Source organism: Tupaia chinensis, unplaced genomic scaffold (assembly GCF_000334495.1).
Source record: "Tupaia chinensis unplaced genomic scaffold, TupChi_1.0 Scaffold140548_1, whole genome shotgun sequence".
Lineage (NCBI taxonomy): Eukaryota > Metazoa > Chordata > Mammalia > Scandentia > Tupaiidae > Tupaia > Tupaia belangeri.
The window spans coordinates 1,475,068-1,492,870 of NW_006200423.1; the positions used below are offsets into that span (position 1 = coordinate 1,475,068).

A 17,803-nucleotide genomic window follows, 5' to 3' on the forward strand; every position below is an offset into this window, starting at 1 on the left:
TATTGATTCACAAAAGACTGGAATTGATCTAAAACCGTTCAAGAGCAAGTGCAGCTGACATAAACATATCTATGAACATGTCTGACTTTTGGCATAAATCTCGATAGAATAAACATACTATAAAGTAGCACCTAGCTGGAGCTATATAGCTTACTGCAGTCATTAAATAGGTATTTTTTGTGAATTTTTTAATTAAAAAAAAAGCAGTGTTAGTTTTAATAGATCAAAATCAAAAAATGTTAAGAGAAGTTTGTTTAAGACTTAAAGCCAGAAAAAAGGTTAGGATTCAGTTCAAACAGTAGGAAGGTGATTCTATCAACAGTTCGAGAGAAGACAAAAATCCTTAAATCTGGAAAAGAAAGCATAGAAGAAAACTGGTAATATTTTAGACAAAAGTGATAAAATTCTGTTCCACCATTGAACATCTCTCTTCTGTAGAATTTTCAGTGTTACTATTTCTATTTAAACACTGGAAGTTAACATTCAATGTTGTTATTGATTTTTCCAGAGTTGTCCCTACTATTAAGGTGGCCATTCTCTTGGTTATTTTTAGTACCCTTATTTCTGTGTGTCTGACTTTAGTTTTCCTGAAATAACACTTGCTTCAGAACTTCTCGGAGAGCTGGTCTGATGTTGGTAAATTCTTTCAGGTTTTGTTTTACTGAGAATGTTTTTGTCTTTTCTTCCCATATGAAGGATAATCTTGCCAGGTATAGTGTTCTTGGTTGAAATTGTTTTTCAAAACACCTTGAATATATTTCCCCATTCTTTCTTTGCTTGTAGTGTTTCTGATGAGAGATCTGATGTTAGCCTGGTGGGATATCCTTTGAAAGTAACTTGACATTTCTCTCTTGCCAGTTTTAATATCTTGTCTCTATCTGTGGTTTTGGTCAATCTGACTATGATGTGCCTTGGAGAAGATCTTCTTGAGTTGATTCTATGTGGGGTCCTTTGTATTTCTTGGGTCTGGATATTTGAATGCCTCTCTAGATTTGGAAAGTTTTCTTCCAAGATTTCATGGAATGGATTGTCAATGCCTTTATTAGTTTCTTCACCTTTTGGGATTCTGATTATCCAGATGTTTGGGTATTTATTGCTATCTAGTATTATTCGTATTAGTCTCATTTTTTTGAGTTATAGTCTCAGTCTTTTAGTGAATTTTCTAGATAAGGGTTCTGTCTTCTACATATGAGATTCGATCTTCTGCATGATCTAATCTGCTTTTAATACTTTCAAGGGATGTTTTGCTTTTTCCAGTATTACAGCTTTCATCTCTTAACCATTCAAATTCATTCTTTTTTATGGTATGTGTTTCCTCTTTCAGATCCCACAAGAACTTCCTCACCTCCTGGATCTCATCTCTTTTCTCCTGCATCCTCTGGAGTTCATTGTCTCTCTTATTTTGCATCTCTGTTAGCTTTGTGACTATCAATATTCTAAGTTATTTATCTGACATTTCCATGAGTTCCATTATATTGTCTGTGCAGGTGAAGAGTTATTCTTTTCCGTTGAAAGAGAGATGTTTCTTGACTTCTCATATTTCTTGGGCCTCTGTGGTGATTTCTGATAGGTTATATATTTTTTTCCTAGTTTTTGGAGTTAAATCTGAGCATTCAGAGTCATGCAGGAGGAGGTGTTCTGCCATCTCTCGGCAATTCCCTTTTTCTCCTTTAATGTAGCATATTCCATGGGAATTGAGGATTATTCTGACCCTACTAGATCTTGGAGTCAGGAGGGTGAACTTTGGGCAGAAATTCTTCATTTGTCCTAGTCCCTGAAAGAGTCCACTCAGAGCTCAAATGTAGATGATTTTGTCTGTTTGTGCTTTTTAATAAAATTTCCTAGTATGAATCTTAATTTTTGGTATTTTTATATTTTTATCTGAAAAAATTCTATTTTCAGAAGTAGTTTACTCTGAGTTCTAGCTATAATTGGTTGTTATTTGAGTGTACCTTATTGACTTATACACTGATTTATATGATATGAAGCTTTCTTTTGCTGTCTAGTTTCTCTTACCACATCTCCTTAAGTTAAAAGTCTAATCAGTGCTTGTTTAATAGTGATTTATCTGAATGTTCTAGAATCCTTTTTGTTGTTGTTGTTATAAGAATCTACTGAATATTTATTAGTACACAGTAAGATCTGTGATATATTTGGGGCTTATTTCTTCTCCTTGTGTGTTCTTGTGTTGCTTTTAGTCCTGTCCTCTTCTCCATGTCCCCACTCCCAATAGATCATCTCACTTTCAAAAATATTTAGTGAAAGTTTATTTAAATGTATCCTTAGGGGAACCAGCAGTTAGCATAATGGCTATGTCGCTGGACTCCCACGTAGTCGACCGCGGTTCGCTCCCCGGACCCCGTGGCTTAAAACTCATGCCGGGCACGTGTGTGTGTGTGCCCAAGATCCTGGGAGGAGAATGGAAGAGAAGGGATTGCGGCGTGCCCATCCCCCCTGGGGGGCGATTTCTCGCTTTCTGTCTCTATGTGTTTCTCTGTCTGGCAAGCGCACGCGCCCTATAGTGAAAATCTCTCCAAAACAAACAAACAAAAATGTATCCTTAGGATCCATGTTTGGGATCCTTCTATTTTATAGGTGGATAATTCTCCTAATAAAGTTATTTATATATTAAAATAACTATCATCTTTTACAAGTTGAATCCTATCTTCAATTTTCTTATTTCTTTTCAGGTTTAGCTTTAACTCTCATGTAAGTAAGTGAATATAAGAACTTCTAACTCAAAGTGACCTTAAGCATAAACAGTGATTGTGCAGCACAATAGATTGACCTTGGAAAAAGATGTTCTGCTTTGTTTTGTTTTTTTTTTAAATAAGCTATAGGACAGGACAGACTAGGATTGATATTTCTGCAAAGAGAAACTAGTGTATATTATTATGTCGCTGGACTCCCACGTAGTCGACCGCGGTTCGCTCCCCGGACCCCGTGGCTTAAAACTCATGCCGGGCACGTGTGTGTGTGTGCCCAAGATCCTGGGAGGAGAATGGAAGAGAAGGGATTGCGGCGTGCCCATCCCCCCTGGGGGGCGATTTCTCGCTTTCTGTCTCTATGTGTTTCTCTGTCTGGCAAGCGCACGCGCCCTATAGTGAAAATCTCTCCAAAACAAACAAACAAAAATGTATCCTTAGGATCCATGTTTGGGATCCTTCTATTTTATAGGTGGATAATTCTCCTAATAAAGTTATTTATATATTAAAATAACTATCATCTTTTACAAGTTGAATCCTATCTTCAATTTTCTTATTTCTTTTCAGGTTTAGCTTTAACTCTCATGTAAGTAAGTGAATATAAGAACTTCTAACTCAAAGTGACCTTAAGCATAAACAGTGATTGTGCAGCACAATAGATTGACCTTGGAAAAAGATGTTCTGCTTTGTTTTGTTTTTTTTTTAAATAAGCTATAGGACAGGACAGACTAGGATTGATATTTCTGCAAAGAGAAACTAGTGTATATTATTTTAGTTCTCTGAGAGCCTTGTTTCATTTTGACAAACGTAACATATCATCAAATAAAGAAGCCCCCACTAAAGTTTTCTTTCTTAGTTTCACAGTTCATATTGATTGCTCTGACTCATTAACTGTGTTTTCCTAGGTTTTGCTGGCACACCTGGATACCTTTCTCCAGAAGTTTTACGTAAAGATCCTTATGGAAAACCAGTGGATATGTGGGCATGTGGTAAGGATTCACATTTTCAAGCAAATTTGACCAGTATTTTAGCACATTTTGGCTGTTATAACAAGCTTTCATAGACTGGGTGACTTAAACAACAAATTGTTTCTCTCACAGTTCTTGGAGCTGGGCAATCCAAAGTCAAGATGCTGGTAGATTTGGTATCTAGTGAGGATCAGCTTCCTAGTTTGTCGACAGCTGTATTCTCTGGGTCTTCACCTGATAGAAGGACAAGAGAGGTGTCCAGGGTCTCTTTGATAGGCTCATACCCTACTGAAGACCCCACCTCCTAATAGAGTGCACTGGGGTTAATATTTCAACATATGGATTTTGGAGATTTAACTGTTCTGTCTGTAGCAACCAGCATCGTTAAAAGTAGTCTCCTTTAAATTTGAAGTTGCACTCCAAGGATCCACTTAGAGCAGAAGGTTTTCAAATTTTAACTGTAAGATCACATGGAGAGCTGGTTAAAGCATAGACGCTGTGTTTCTGATACGTTAACAAGTTGTCAGATGTTGCTAACCCAGCCTGTTTCAGAACACTCTGAGAGTAGGAACGCGGAGCAGTGCCCACACGGGCTGTGCGTCATGCTGCTGTCCTCTCAACTGTTTCAGCCAGCCCTTCCAACAGTCATGTTTGCCCAAGATGGTTGGCAGGGCTCAGGAGTGGAATGGCCAGTCATAGGAAATAATGAAATCGACTACCCTGTGGGACTGAACTCCGATTTAGACCTCTATCAACTCCAATTAAAAAAAGAATCCTATGTAGTAGGCCCAAAGACCCGTACTGGAAAGGATTTACCATGGTTTTTATAATGTCATTTTTTAATTTAAAAATATACTTCACATACTTACACAAAAGACTGAAGGAAAGGGGATACCACAGAGCACTGTGACATACTTTTCTACCAGAGGTGACAGAAAATAGTCCTCCGAGTTCCAGACATTGTATCATTGCTGCCAGCCTATGAAAAGATGCTTAACTACCATAATTTGGCTTCAGTGTGCTGCAGACAGATTTCATTCCTTTTAATGTTTGTCAGGAAGCCTTGAAGGAATTGATAAAAGACTTTTTTGATTTAGAAAATAATTTCTCAGATTTTATTTTTAGTTTTAAAAAAAACAAATATCTAGATTTTTAGAATAATGTGCAACAGAAAAATAATGGTGATAATTTAATATATATTTTCAAGAAACCAGTAGGGCAAATTTAAAATGTTCACAAAATAATGTAATGATAAATGTTGGAGAGGGCAAATATCCTTCTATCTCTCATTTGATTACTATGCACTATACATGCTTTGAAAGACCATGTAGTACCCTACGGACTTGTACAATGATTATAAATATAAATATAAATCAGTAATTGAAATAAATATTTTTAAAACAAAGGTAAATAAACTCATTACAACTACTCAGAGTGATAGATTGTCCCAAACTATATTTCTTATCAGCGATACCTTCTTAGTAACATCAGCTTGGTGCTTGATCTTAAACTGAGTGAATCTTAGGCTTTCAGAGTTAACAGCATCCTTAGAAGGCAGGTGTGGACAGGGCAGTATTTTTCAGTCACCATACTGGGATCCAGTCTTTGCTTTGGATCTACTAAGCCTTTAATAGCTCTGAGTAGATTTCTTTTCCTATAAAACAGGAATAGAAGCATATTATTGAATTGTAGGAAGGTAAAATATTGTATAGTCTAAATGAAGACATTTTGTAGTCTGTAAAGCAATTTAAAAAGATTGGAATTGGCGCTTAATTAAAAGGTGAGCTCTTAAGTGTACCCTAAGCTCTGTCTTCCTCCTGCCTACCTGAGAGTACCTTCTCTTTTTTTAATCTTTATTGTGATTTCTGGTTTACATATAATTGTACGTCTTTGTGGGGTAAGGTATGGCTTTTCAAAGCATGCATACAATGTGTAGTAATTAAATCAAGGACCTGAGAGAATCTTCTAAGCATGAACTCTAAAATGCCCCTCTGAGTTAGAGCATCACCAGAAAATATCCTTGTTCAAATCTAAATGTTAACAACAGATAGCTCAAATATGTTCATTGTATTAAATCAGCTCCCAGCTCAGATCCGCCTGCTAATGAGCTATTTAAAAAGCAGCAGAGTGGCATGAAAGTTAGGCAGACACTGAGGGGTCCTATGGAAAATAAAGTCAAAATTTGAATCTGATAAAGCCTTGTTTTTGTGAAGGATAGGTGAGTGTAGTCCAATGCTGAGCTCGAACCTTGAACACCAGAGGAATAGATCGGTATAACTGGTCAGTAACCAGAAGAAGGACTCTGTGTAATGGCACGACTTAGGCATGAAACTTAAAATCCAAGGACGTCTTACAGACGTCAACCCCAATTTTGCCATGGGCAGAGCCACCTTTCACTTTGCTCTGTCTTTATCTTTACCTTCATCGCACAGTGTTCCACAGACAGCCAGATTCCACTGTGATAAGCCAGGCTCGCACGTGTTTGCCCCCTGCTTCGATGTGTTTTTTAGACTTTTGCTAGCTTCCATCTTCTTTAGAGACTGCGTCTGTCTTTTATTGTATACCTAGAAATACACTTGGAAATCACACAGCTCATTTTGGAAATGTCTTTAGTTCTAAAATCATCTGTTTTGGGGAAATGACCACCACTGAGCATGTCATAATAAATCCTTACATTTCTGGGTCACTGCTATGGATTTGAAATTATTGTTTTGCCATTTTATGATACCTTACCTCACAGATGACATAAAAGTTACATTAAGTTCACTTTATTTATAAGACAAGCTACTTGCATTCATTGCTTCTATAATAACCACCAAAGTGATGTACACATTGTTTGGTTGCTTTTAGGTTATGGCTTATCTCCAGCCATCCAACAATACTAGCTCTTGCCATTTAGTTACCTTTTTTCCAGAGTAGGCATTGGGTTGGGTGGTAAGAAGTGACACTGGTCGAAGCACAAAGAAATGCAGAGCTAGCCGTTTAGCAGAACGGCAGCCCCTCTTCCAGGCGAATTACGCTTCAAGCACTCACTACAGCAGACTGTCATTCTGGTGGCTGACATAGAGCAGAGTGAGCCATGGCATTGCTCTAATGGCTAAAAGAAGTCTGTACGTTATTTTTATTTTAAATCTGCAATTATCTTCACACAAGAAACTCCAGATACTTACCACCATTACTTCGCTTTTGTGATCTCACACAGAGTTTGTTCTGACCTGTATTTAGTCTTTAAAAGCAACTAGTCCATTTCCGGAAAGAAAATAATAGACATTAATGAAGGAAGAACATAGCCTCATGTTCTGCCATTAACAACAGTAAATTGATTTTGATTGCTTTCTTGTATATTGCTGCTTTCATAATTTCTTAATGGGATGAGCAAATGCTTATAGATATGACTGGATCACTGGATTTTAATAGAGCTTGTTCTGCAATTTGGCTTAAAAATAAATAGATAGATAAATATAGGTCTATAAACAGAAGGTCCCTTCCCCCACACATGCCTATGTTTATAGATATGACTGGATCACTAGTGTATATATCGTATTTAGATATCATTCTACTTCTATGTCTTATTTAGATATCATTCTCAACAGTTCTGAGTAATAATAATTTGGTTGCTGTCACAGAATGTACCATGACTTTGGACAAACCTTTGAAATATCATGGTATATATTTCTTCTTTTCTTGCAGAGCAAATTTAGGTACAGCAATTGTATGATTTCTGGGTCTTTGCCTTTTCAGTACTTTAGCTGGGGCAAGTCAGTAGCAGGCAATTTTAATCATTTTAAATTTCCAAACCTACTGGACAATTCATTGTTGTTACAAGTTCCATAACTGTCTTACACTGGGCCATCACAGGGGTGGCTCAGAATTAGGTGTTCTGCTTTCTTCCTTTACCATATATATATTCAACAATCTTTAACCCAAGGGGCTGTACTCCCAGTCATAGTCTTTACCAATGTCCTCTTGCTCTGAACTCATGTGCCTTCTTAAATCTCTTGATATGTGATATGTGTGGTTTCCCTAACTTAGTGTTTCTCAAACCCCCTTAAACCACATGCTTCAGAAGGACCTGAAGTGCTTTTCAGAAATGCAACTTCTTGGATCCACTTCAGAACCACTGAATAAGATTCTCCAGGCTCATAAGACCCAACAATCGCCTTCTGAGCGTATATTGAAAAGAATTGAAACAGGGTCTTGATGAAATATATGCATACTTGTGTGTATAACAGCACTGTTCAGAATAGCCAAGAGGCTCAAACAGCCCAGTTTCCATCAACGGGTAAATGAATTAAACAAAATCTGGTAAATTGGAATAAAGTATTATGCAGCCCTTTAAAGGAAGGAAATCCTATCACATGCTACAACATAGATGAACTTCCAGGACATTATGCTAATCAGACAAATGCTGTATGATTCCTTTCATATGAAGTTTCTGAAAAGCCTAATTCATAGGAACAGAAGGTAGAAAGGAGGCTACCAGGGACTCAGCGGAGGTGCGTAGGGGACTTCCAGCCGGCGGATGTGGGTTTCAGTGTTGCAAGACAGAAAAGCTCAGACATTTGTTTCCCAACAGTGTGAATGTGCTTAATACTACCAAATGTACGCTTAAAATTATAGATCTATTTTTATGTGCAATTTAATGTTAGGGGCTTAAATTTAATGTTATTTTTTTTATCACAATGAAAAAATAAAAAGATTCTCTGAGGTAAGTCTTAGAAACCTGCATTTTAACAAACTTGCCAGGTGATTCTATTGCACACCAGCACTGAGCAGCACCCCTCTAGCTAGTTGCTAATTCCTTTGAGGAGTTTTACACAATATTGCAATGGTTCCAATCAGGTGATGTAGCAAAGTGTAGGTGGCCTCTAAGTCTATAACAGAGTCTAGGTGGCTATAAGTAATAGAAAACTATTTCTTATAATTCTGGATGCTGGAAGTCTGAGATCAGAGAACCAGCATGGTTGAGTTGGAGTCGGATGAGGGCTTCTTCCAGGGTACAGACTACCAACCACTCCCCATTTGCTCACACAGCAGTAAGAGAGCTAGCCAGCTCTGACTCTCCTTACAAGGATGCTAATCCCACACAGGAGGGCTCCATCCTTATGAATGAATAACTTCCCAAAAGCTGCACCTCCTAACACCATCACATTGGGAGTAGGGTTTCAGCATACGAATTTTACATAGACAGACATTCAGTACACTACAGATGTCTTGGACAGATGTTTGGACTATTTGGAGGTGGTGAGACAGGTAGGAGGGAGAGTTCACTTTTATTATTTATCTTTATATTATCAGGTGTTTCTATAAAAATGATCAATTTCTAGTTTCTCTAAAATAATCGGAAGAACAGATTTCCTTTTATTCTGTCACACCTGTATCCTTCACAGGATGGACTTAGTCTCTCCCTGGTTACCTCCTCACCTCACCACAACACAGGCAGAGGCCTGCATCTCTGCCTGCACCAGGAGGCCTATCCATCTGCCACCTCTGCTACTTGGTATACAGTTTCCATCGCCCGCTCAACGACTGCCTATATTGCCTTGATCTGGGTCTTAGTTCTCTCATCACTGGCCTTTAGGTCAGAGAGTGTTAGAGGAACACTTTCCCTATTTGAATTGTACGATGATGTTTTGCTTCAAGTATTACGAATAAGAGAGTTATCACTCACGTGGTTCATTGTGCTAACTCCTCGTGTACCCTTTATTTACCCGGACTAGGTATTAAGTGGATGTTTTAATCAGATTGTTCCACTGAGATCTCACTAACTTCTCAGGCTTTCTCACATTCCTTCCTCACCTTTCCTTTCCAAAGAGCAGCCTTTGGAATGATTAAACGTGATTACAGGTTCATTTACTTTTCTAACATTAGCTTTTATTACAGTCAGTTTCGAATGTTCTTGAGAATGTAGTCTTTCTACCTAATCAGTAATCAGTGCTTCTTAGAACTCATTTAATCAAACTCTAGCAACTTCCAAGCACAAACACATACATTAGATAATGAAAACCAGTTTCAGTGTGATTTTAAATGTTATAAGAAATTGTGTCAAAAATAGTTTCCTAATTCTTTATTATGGAATATCTGAAATTTACAAAAGGAGAGGATGCTATATGAACTGATAGGTTAGTCTTATCATCCCAGAAAGAAAAAAAAAAATACCAAAGGCACTGGTTTTGTAGGCACAGGATCAGGAGCCAAGTCAGGGAAGATTAACCAGCCAAGAGTGGGGTAGTTAGACAACCAGTAGTAAAAGTATCAGTAATCAATTCAAATATATCAGATAAGTTTAAATCCATAAGTTTATAAGTCTAGTCAAAATTCAACAGGAGTCCTAACCAATGGGAAACACTGGGGAGTCGGTACATTATTTTGAAAGCTGATTAATAAGGGAAGAAATGAATAACTTTACTATAAGAACTGTACCTTGGGGTAACCAAATACATAAGGAAGTTTTTCTTAATCTAAGGAAAGTGTGATGTAATTAGAATATCATTGTTTTGCAACCCCTAATAAAATCTCTAGGCAGAGGGAACCAGCAGTTAGCGTAATGGCCATGTCGCTGGACTCCCACGTAGTCAACCACGGTTCGTGTCCCGGACCCGGTGGCTTAAAACTCACGCCGGGCGCGTGTGCGTGCGTACCCAAGATCCCGAGAGGAGAATGGAGGAGAAGGGATTGCGGCGTGACCATCCCCCCTGGGGGGTGATTTCTCGCTTTCTGTCTCTATGTCTCTCTCTGTCTGTCTGGTGAGCGCATGCGCCCTACAGTGAAAATCTCTCCAAAAAAAGAAAAAAAGAAAATCTCTTGGCAGACCTGGTTCACAATAACTAACAGCCAGGTTCTAAGTAATGAGCATCTCAGGTTCGAGTCTGTTTTATAATTTGTTTGTTTGTTTTTTGTTTATTTTTGAGAGAGATTTTGCTATAGGGTGCGTGTGCTTGCCATAGAGAGAGAAAGCAAGAAATTACCCTACAGGGTGTTGGCCATGCTGTAATCCCTTCTCCTCCATTCTCCTGTCAGGATCTTGGGTACATGCACACATGTCCAGAGTGAGGTTTTTTTTTAAGTCACTGGGTCTGGGGCTTCAACTGTAGTCAATAACGTGGGAGTCCAGCGATGTAAACATTGTGCCATCTGCTGGTCCCTGTTTTATCATTGTTAATAGCCTAACTCTAGATGTTTATTAGGAAAATGTCCAGATTCAATAGAGACTATTGCAACAAAGCAAATGTTCTGGCTCACCACCTGAACCATTGCTGAGGACCTGGGCGACTCAGTGCAGCTTCTTTTCTACTCGGATCCTGGAAGCACAAGCACAGAGACCCACCATCATTACGCGTCATCATCATTAGGTGATTCTGTTACATCGGGTAGTGAAAGTCATATGAAAATATATTTAAATGAATGCACACCAAGTCTCTAATGTGGCAAAAAGGAGAAAAATTATTTTTATGTTATGAAGGTGAAGTACTAATATATTGTGACTTTCTTCATGGTGTTTTGTTTGGCTTTATTTTAACTCCACTGTGGTGAAACTTTCAGTCCTTATTTAAAAACCTTGTTCATTTTTTTTAATGTTTATTAAAATAATTTACTCTACTAGTGACTCAAGTGAATTAAAAATTATGCTTTTGAGCTGTGTCTTCCTGAAATGGGTTATAAGTCTGAGATGCTTAATCTACTGATTAAAAGTCATTTTAGCTGGGGCCATCAGGTGGCGTAATGGTTACGTCACTGGACTTCCACATAGTTGACTGCAGTTCGAGTCCCAGACCCAGCAGCTTAAAACTCATGCCAGGCGAAGTGTGTGTGTGCCGAAGATTCCAAGAGGAGAATGGAGGAGAAGGGATAGCAGCATGGCCATCCTCCCTGAGGGGCGATTTCTCACTTTCTCTCTCTCTCTGTCTCTCTGACGAGCACACACGCTCTATAACAAAAATCTCAAGCCATTTTATATATTATCTGTCATGTGAGGATGTGGAAACTGATAGACAGAGTAAGGTTAGATATTGCCAACAAAGAAAAGGTATAGAAACCAAGAGACCAGCCATGATAAGGGAACAGTGTCTCAGGACCCTCTGGGTAAAACATCACCCTCTAACTATTCCCTTCAGTTTCACAGTCTTAAAACACAGCAAGGGAAAGATGAGCAGGAGAGATCAGAGGAATGGCAGAACTTCCTTCAAGATAATGAGCTAGAAAAGAAACTAAACACCTTCAGCAGGCCAGTAACGTCTTTAAAAAGTAGCTGAAGGAACATTTGATGATGGATAGGACCTTAGTGTCAAAACAGTCTGGGAGAGATCAAGACTGCAGAGACAATTTCAGGGAAAGTGAAAAGTCTGTGAATACAAATCTAAAAAACAATGCTTTAAGTTAAATCAGTTATTGATTAAATGAATTTGTAAATCATTACATATGTAATATGAAAAAGACATCAAATTGTATTTCAGCTGTGGCTTATTGCTCTGGATTTTGTGTGCAATTTCAGCCCCCTTTACCTTTCCCTCTTCTAGAGTACACACTCCTCCATAGTATTGCTAGTTTAGCTGTTGGATTGGAAAATACTATTTTTGAAAACTGAGGTCACTGAAAAGAAAAGGGTTTTGTCTTTTTTACATGTTATCCACACTCCTGGGGACCCTGGCTACTTACACTGTGGACTATAGGACCCCATCACTCAACAAAATGTCCTAATTATCAGCAAAAGACAATGAGAAAATAAGTAACATGTTATTTATTAAATATTCATATACACAGTGACTAGAATCACAGCATCTATATTAATAAGGGTTCCGAGACACTGAAGAACGTTGTCCCAAATGGCAAGGGAATATCATCTGTAGCTCTTGCCCTGCCATGCCATTCCCTGGCTAATGACACGTTGTCAAAGCTCGTAAGCATTCGAAGAAGAACATTCATTGTCCACACCACACTCCAGAACAGATCACAGCAAACCTCTCCGAAACTGTCCAAAGGTCCAGTTTCCTCTGTTTCAGTGAGTGTGGCTTCACGTCAGTGTGGTCCATATACCTGACTTACGTTATGTTGATATCGCCACTTTCCTCCAGGTGTCATTCTCTATATCCTGCTGGTGGGGTATCCACCCTTCTGGGATGAAGACCAACACAGACTCTATCAGCAGATCAAGGCTGGCGCTTATGATGTAAGTAATAAGGGATGGGGTAACCTTAGATGAGGGTTTGTTTCTATCAACTGACCAAGAGTCAGATTTTCTTCCTTATTTTTCTTTAACAGAATGTTCAGCAGTTTGGCTAATTTGCCTCTCTTAGGGAAGGGAAGATATAGAGTAAGACATGCAGCATATATATTCAGTTTGTATTTCCTTTTCACTCTCTATCCTAAGATACAAAGAAAAGCAGATCCAAATCTCTGAGACCTTTTTTTTTTTTTTTTTTTTTTTTTTGGTTCTCAAAATTTTCAAACCTTGGTACAATTTGAAACATATAAAAATTAAAATGTCTCTTAGAAATAATTCTTAGTTGCATTATCTATCACGCAATTTTAAATGAGGAATAGGTCCAGACTTCTCCAGGCTGAACCAGTTTCTCATTTGCTATCTGGAAACCTACCAAACCTTAAGAAGCAACCTTGAAAGTTCCTTCAACAGTCCCTTACAGCAAGTTTTCTCAACTGCTCAAGGCAAGCTTCCAAAATTTAAAAAATGACTATTTGCCAGTGGGCAAAAATTACAGGCATTAGAAGCAGTATCATCTTTCTCATGCTTTATTTTGCCAGTGTGTCACAAGCTGCTCATTTTATAACTACTAAATGTGGACTAATTTAGTATCATGACACATTGACCATGGCTTTGCTCTTCAAGGTTGGCTATAAAAATTCATGAATTGGGAAAAGAAACTAATATTCTGCAGTTAGCGACTAATATAATGTAAATTCCTCTTAACCCACAAAGAAAAGAAGTTTTACTATTTATGCTAATTGTGTGAAAATAAGGTAAAATAATTATTAACCAAAAAAAAAAATCCACCTAAGTTAGGATAAGTAGCTTCATCGTATAGCTATTAATGTAAAAATGGATTACTAATGGAAATTGTGAGTTAGTTATCTTCATGTACTTTGGCAAAATGTATAATTAGGTAGGTTAACCTTCTTGAAATGTTATATTTGAAACCCTGCTGAAATTCTGTAGTCTCAGATTTCTTACCACTGCAATAGTCCAAACAGTTACGTCATAGGTCTGTTTGGGCCCGGGAATTGGAGCTGCTTTCTTATCTTTCCTATTCCTGATCATGCATGTGAAACTGTATCAGAGCTCATTTCAAATCATGGCGTAGGAGAATCATGGCGTAGTACCACTGGCACATGGGACCACCTCTCAGACTTTATTAAGTTCTTTAAGGAATTATAAGAAAGTTTACATGAAATTTCAGATCAAAACAAAGATAATGTAAAGAGGAATGAAAGATGATTAAATTACTTCTCTATGTTCTAAAATGTATTCACTATACTTAACATGCAATTTATTATGTATATATGTATATAGATAGATTTCTCATTACTTTTTAATATATGCAATTGTAGACATAGAGAGAGGACAATTTATCTAGATCGGTTTATCTATTTTAGATACAATTTAACTTACACAAAAAGTAAATTTATCAAGAATGTCAACCTCACCTCTTATAAAAAGAATGAATGTATTTGTCCCTTCTCTATTTGACTGTTTCTATTTTTAAAACTCTTTTATAAATTTGTATTTTTTAAGTTTCCATCACCAGAATGGGACACAGTGACTCCTGAAGCCAAAGACCTCATCAATAAAATGTTAACCATCAACCCTGCCAAACGTATCACAGCCTCAGAAGCACTGAAACATCCATGGATCTGTGTAAGTAACAGTCCTGAGACCTCTGGAGCTAAAATGAAAAATAACTTCTTTCTTACTATTTTTTTTCATAGATTTAAAATGATTTTTTGGAAAAAAATGAAACTCAAAATGAATAAATTATTAACTCAAAGTATTTTAAAAAGTGAATTTTGTAGTGGTGGAAAATGCCAGTTCATGAGACCAGTAGGTGGCATAATAGTGAAAGGTGCTGGATCCCACGTGGACAACTTTGCAGTTCCAGTCTCTGACTGGCAGCTTGAAAAACACACAGACACGTATGCATATGAGCCCAAAAGCCCAAGAGGAGCATAGGCGAGAAGGGATTAGGGGGTTGCTTTCTCATTTTCTCCTCTCTCTTTTTATCTCTCTCCTTTCCACCAGTGAGCACAGACACCCTATAGAAGTGGAAACAAAACAAAAACATGATACTTGGAAGCTAGGAATAAAGTTTTAGTAGCCTAAAAGAATGGATGTAGTTGTTGGAATATACTTTAATGGTATTAAGAAAAATAGCATGACACTTGGGAATCTAGAGACTTCAGCAAATTTCTAGGAATATTTGTCATATGCTGGACAATAAATACGGTACTAAGTAAAAGGTAGTCCAATAGAAATATGATTAATATGATCAAATCTATTGAAATAAAGGTAATTTGGGAAATTATCAGCATTCATTTCTATTATTACTGCATACATCAATGTTGCATTTTAGTCACAAATAGTCTTGGCAAATCAGTCTTTATTTTTATTTTGGAGTTTTTTATTTTTTTATTTTTGTTTGTTTGTTTGTTTTGTTTGTTTGTTTGTTTTTTGCTATAGAGCACGTGCAATCGCCAGAAAGACAGAGAGAGACAGAGAGATAGAAAGCAAGAAATCCCCCCCCCCGGGGGGATGGCCACGCCACAATCCCTTCTCCTTCATTCTCCTCTTGGGATCTTGTGCACACACACACGCGCGCAGCCTCAGTTTAAGCCACCAGTTCCAGGACTCAAACCACGGTCGGCTAAATGGGAGTTCAGCGACACAGCCATTACGCTAACTGCTGATCCCAGTCTTATTTTTAGGTTACTTTTGCCATTGAAAACTCACAAGTGGATCCAATGGATGCAGGCACCATTAATAAAGAGTTGGTGAAGTTAATATACTGTAGTGCTTTAAGTATATGTTTTAAATATCCTTGAATAAGTCCCTTTTCTCCTCTTCTTCCAGCAACGTTCTACTGTTGCCTCCATGATGCACAGACAGGAGACTGTAGACTGCTTGAAGAAATTCAATGCTCGAAGAAAACTAAAGGTAAGAAATTTTACATTTGCGTGGGGGAGGGGTATTTTTGGCAGAATTAGAAGTGAAAGCTGTAGGAGGAAAATAACATGTAGCGAAGACATTTATATGTGTAGACCTCAGTACTCTTACTGTTCTCTTTCTGAGTCTTTGGAAAATGGAATATGTACCAGCGTCAAACCCATAATGGGAGTTAGACTCAATATGGCAGCGTGTGCTATTACTCCTTTCAGCGGAAAACAGCTGTGTAATTTGACAATCAGAATTTGGTTCACAATTGAGGGCAGTCTCAGCATCTTGAGACATACACCTGCAACTCTCAGGAAACCAAAAAACAAAACCAGCAGTAAAAATCCCCCAAGTGAAAGTAAAGCCAAGAGAAGATCTGTTATCAAAGACTTTATTTGTTAGGCCAACGATCTGCAGGGGCAACCATAATGTGTTGTGTTCTCTTTGCCAGGGTGCCATCTTGACAACAATGCTGGCCACGAGGAATTTTTCAGGTACATGTGTTAAGAACTCTGCTCTTTATCCTCTGCTCTCCTCTTCAGTAATCTTTTTAGAATGTAAAGCAGTCCAGTGACTAAAAAACCCTGTGTTCAGAGATAGTTAGGGAGAGGGTCCTTCCACTTCCCTGGCATCCTGGTGCTGTCCCTTCTGAGCCTCATGGGCACCTCTCACCAGAGCACCCCAGGCAGCTTCTCCAGTGGGCAGAGCTGGTGCAGGATGGGAAACCCATCTGTCAAAGGCTGGGATGCACACAAGTTGTGAAGCTATATACTCCCTCATTTTGAAGTTCAGATTTTCAAACATAGTAACTATGAATAAGGTTTTGTTTGTTTGTTTGTTTGTTTATCTCATTCTCATAAGTAATATTAATAAGCAAGATTTTTAGAAGACCATTATTGAGGAACCCAATTCTCTAAGACTGACGCTCTTTCAAAAGTACAATAGTCTCTTGGCAGGCTGTAAGAGTGATTACAGTTGTCAAAGGCATCTAATTCAGGGAATCTACCATACGGTAACAGCATAGGGTAATAAATGTTCCTTAAAATTATTTCATGGTAAATATAAGTTTGTTGGGTCCAGCAGGTAGCATAGTGGTTAAGGTGCTGGATTCCCACATGGACAACCACAGTTCAAGTCTCAGACTGGTAGCTTGAAAATCATGCTGGGCATGTGTGCGCACTTGCCCCAAATCCCAAAAGAATAGAGGAGAAGAGATTGTGGTATGGCCACCCCTCACCCCGGGCTGTGATTTCTTACTTTGCCTTTGCCTTTCACTGTCTCTCTCTCTTTCTCTCTCTCTTTCTCTCTCTGAGCACACACTCCCTATGGCAAAAAAAAAAAAAAAAAAAAAAACTAAAAGAAAAATAAAATAAGTAAGTTTGTTAACGTGATGCACTAAAAGAAGAAAACCGTTTCTTTATTGTAGAGATATCTCTAAAATGGAGATAAAGTATACATTTACTTCCAGAAATTAATTCACTTCCAGAGCCTTCTCCCTAAGTAAATTATCTCAAAGGACCAGGTCTCTAAAAATCAAATTTTGGTAAACGGTAATCAGTCTTGTGTATGGGGAGGAACTGAAACAGCAATTAAGCTGTAGTCAATAAACTTACTATTTAAATGTTTAGTCTTGGAACAGTTGTCAAATGTTAGTGCCAAAAATACCACACTTCACTCTGCACACTGTTTATAGGACAGTGATCGGTAGCACCGCATTATTCAGCCATTTCTTCAGTTCTCTCTTTTACTTCCTGCTGCAGACTTAGCCTGGGCATAATAGTGCTCTCAAGTGATGATTGAGCACATCATTAGCAAATGTTCTTCAACCAGTTCTCCTTATTATTCACAACTGAATACAGAGTCACCTTTCCCCTGCCTTTGTATTTAGTTATAGATGATGTGAAACCACAGGAGGCCTTCCAAAGGCTGTGAAACCATAACAGTAATAATATTAATAGTTCCATGAGGAA

General features: G+C 38.0%; 1 protein-coding gene across 14 annotated transcripts in view; it reads left to right on the top strand.

Moving 5' to 3' along the window:
* The window catches only part of CAMK2D (calcium/calmodulin dependent protein kinase II delta), a 318,884-nt gene that overhangs the window by 247,764 nt on the left and 53,317 nt on the right, over positions 1 to 17,803 (top strand). For all 14 annotated transcript variants that reach the window (XM_006162795.3, XM_006162800.3, XM_006162799.3 and 11 more), the window contains exons 8-12: positions 3,611 to 3,694; positions 12,745 to 12,839; positions 14,421 to 14,543; positions 15,753 to 15,836; positions 16,285 to 16,327. In XM_006162795.3, coding sequence (XP_006162857.1) covers positions 3,611 to 3,694; positions 12,745 to 12,839; positions 14,421 to 14,543; positions 15,753 to 15,836; positions 16,285 to 16,327 — 429 coding nt within the window. The remainder of the gene's footprint in view (positions 1 to 3,610; positions 3,695 to 12,744; positions 12,840 to 14,420; positions 14,544 to 15,752; positions 15,837 to 16,284; positions 16,328 to 17,803) is intronic.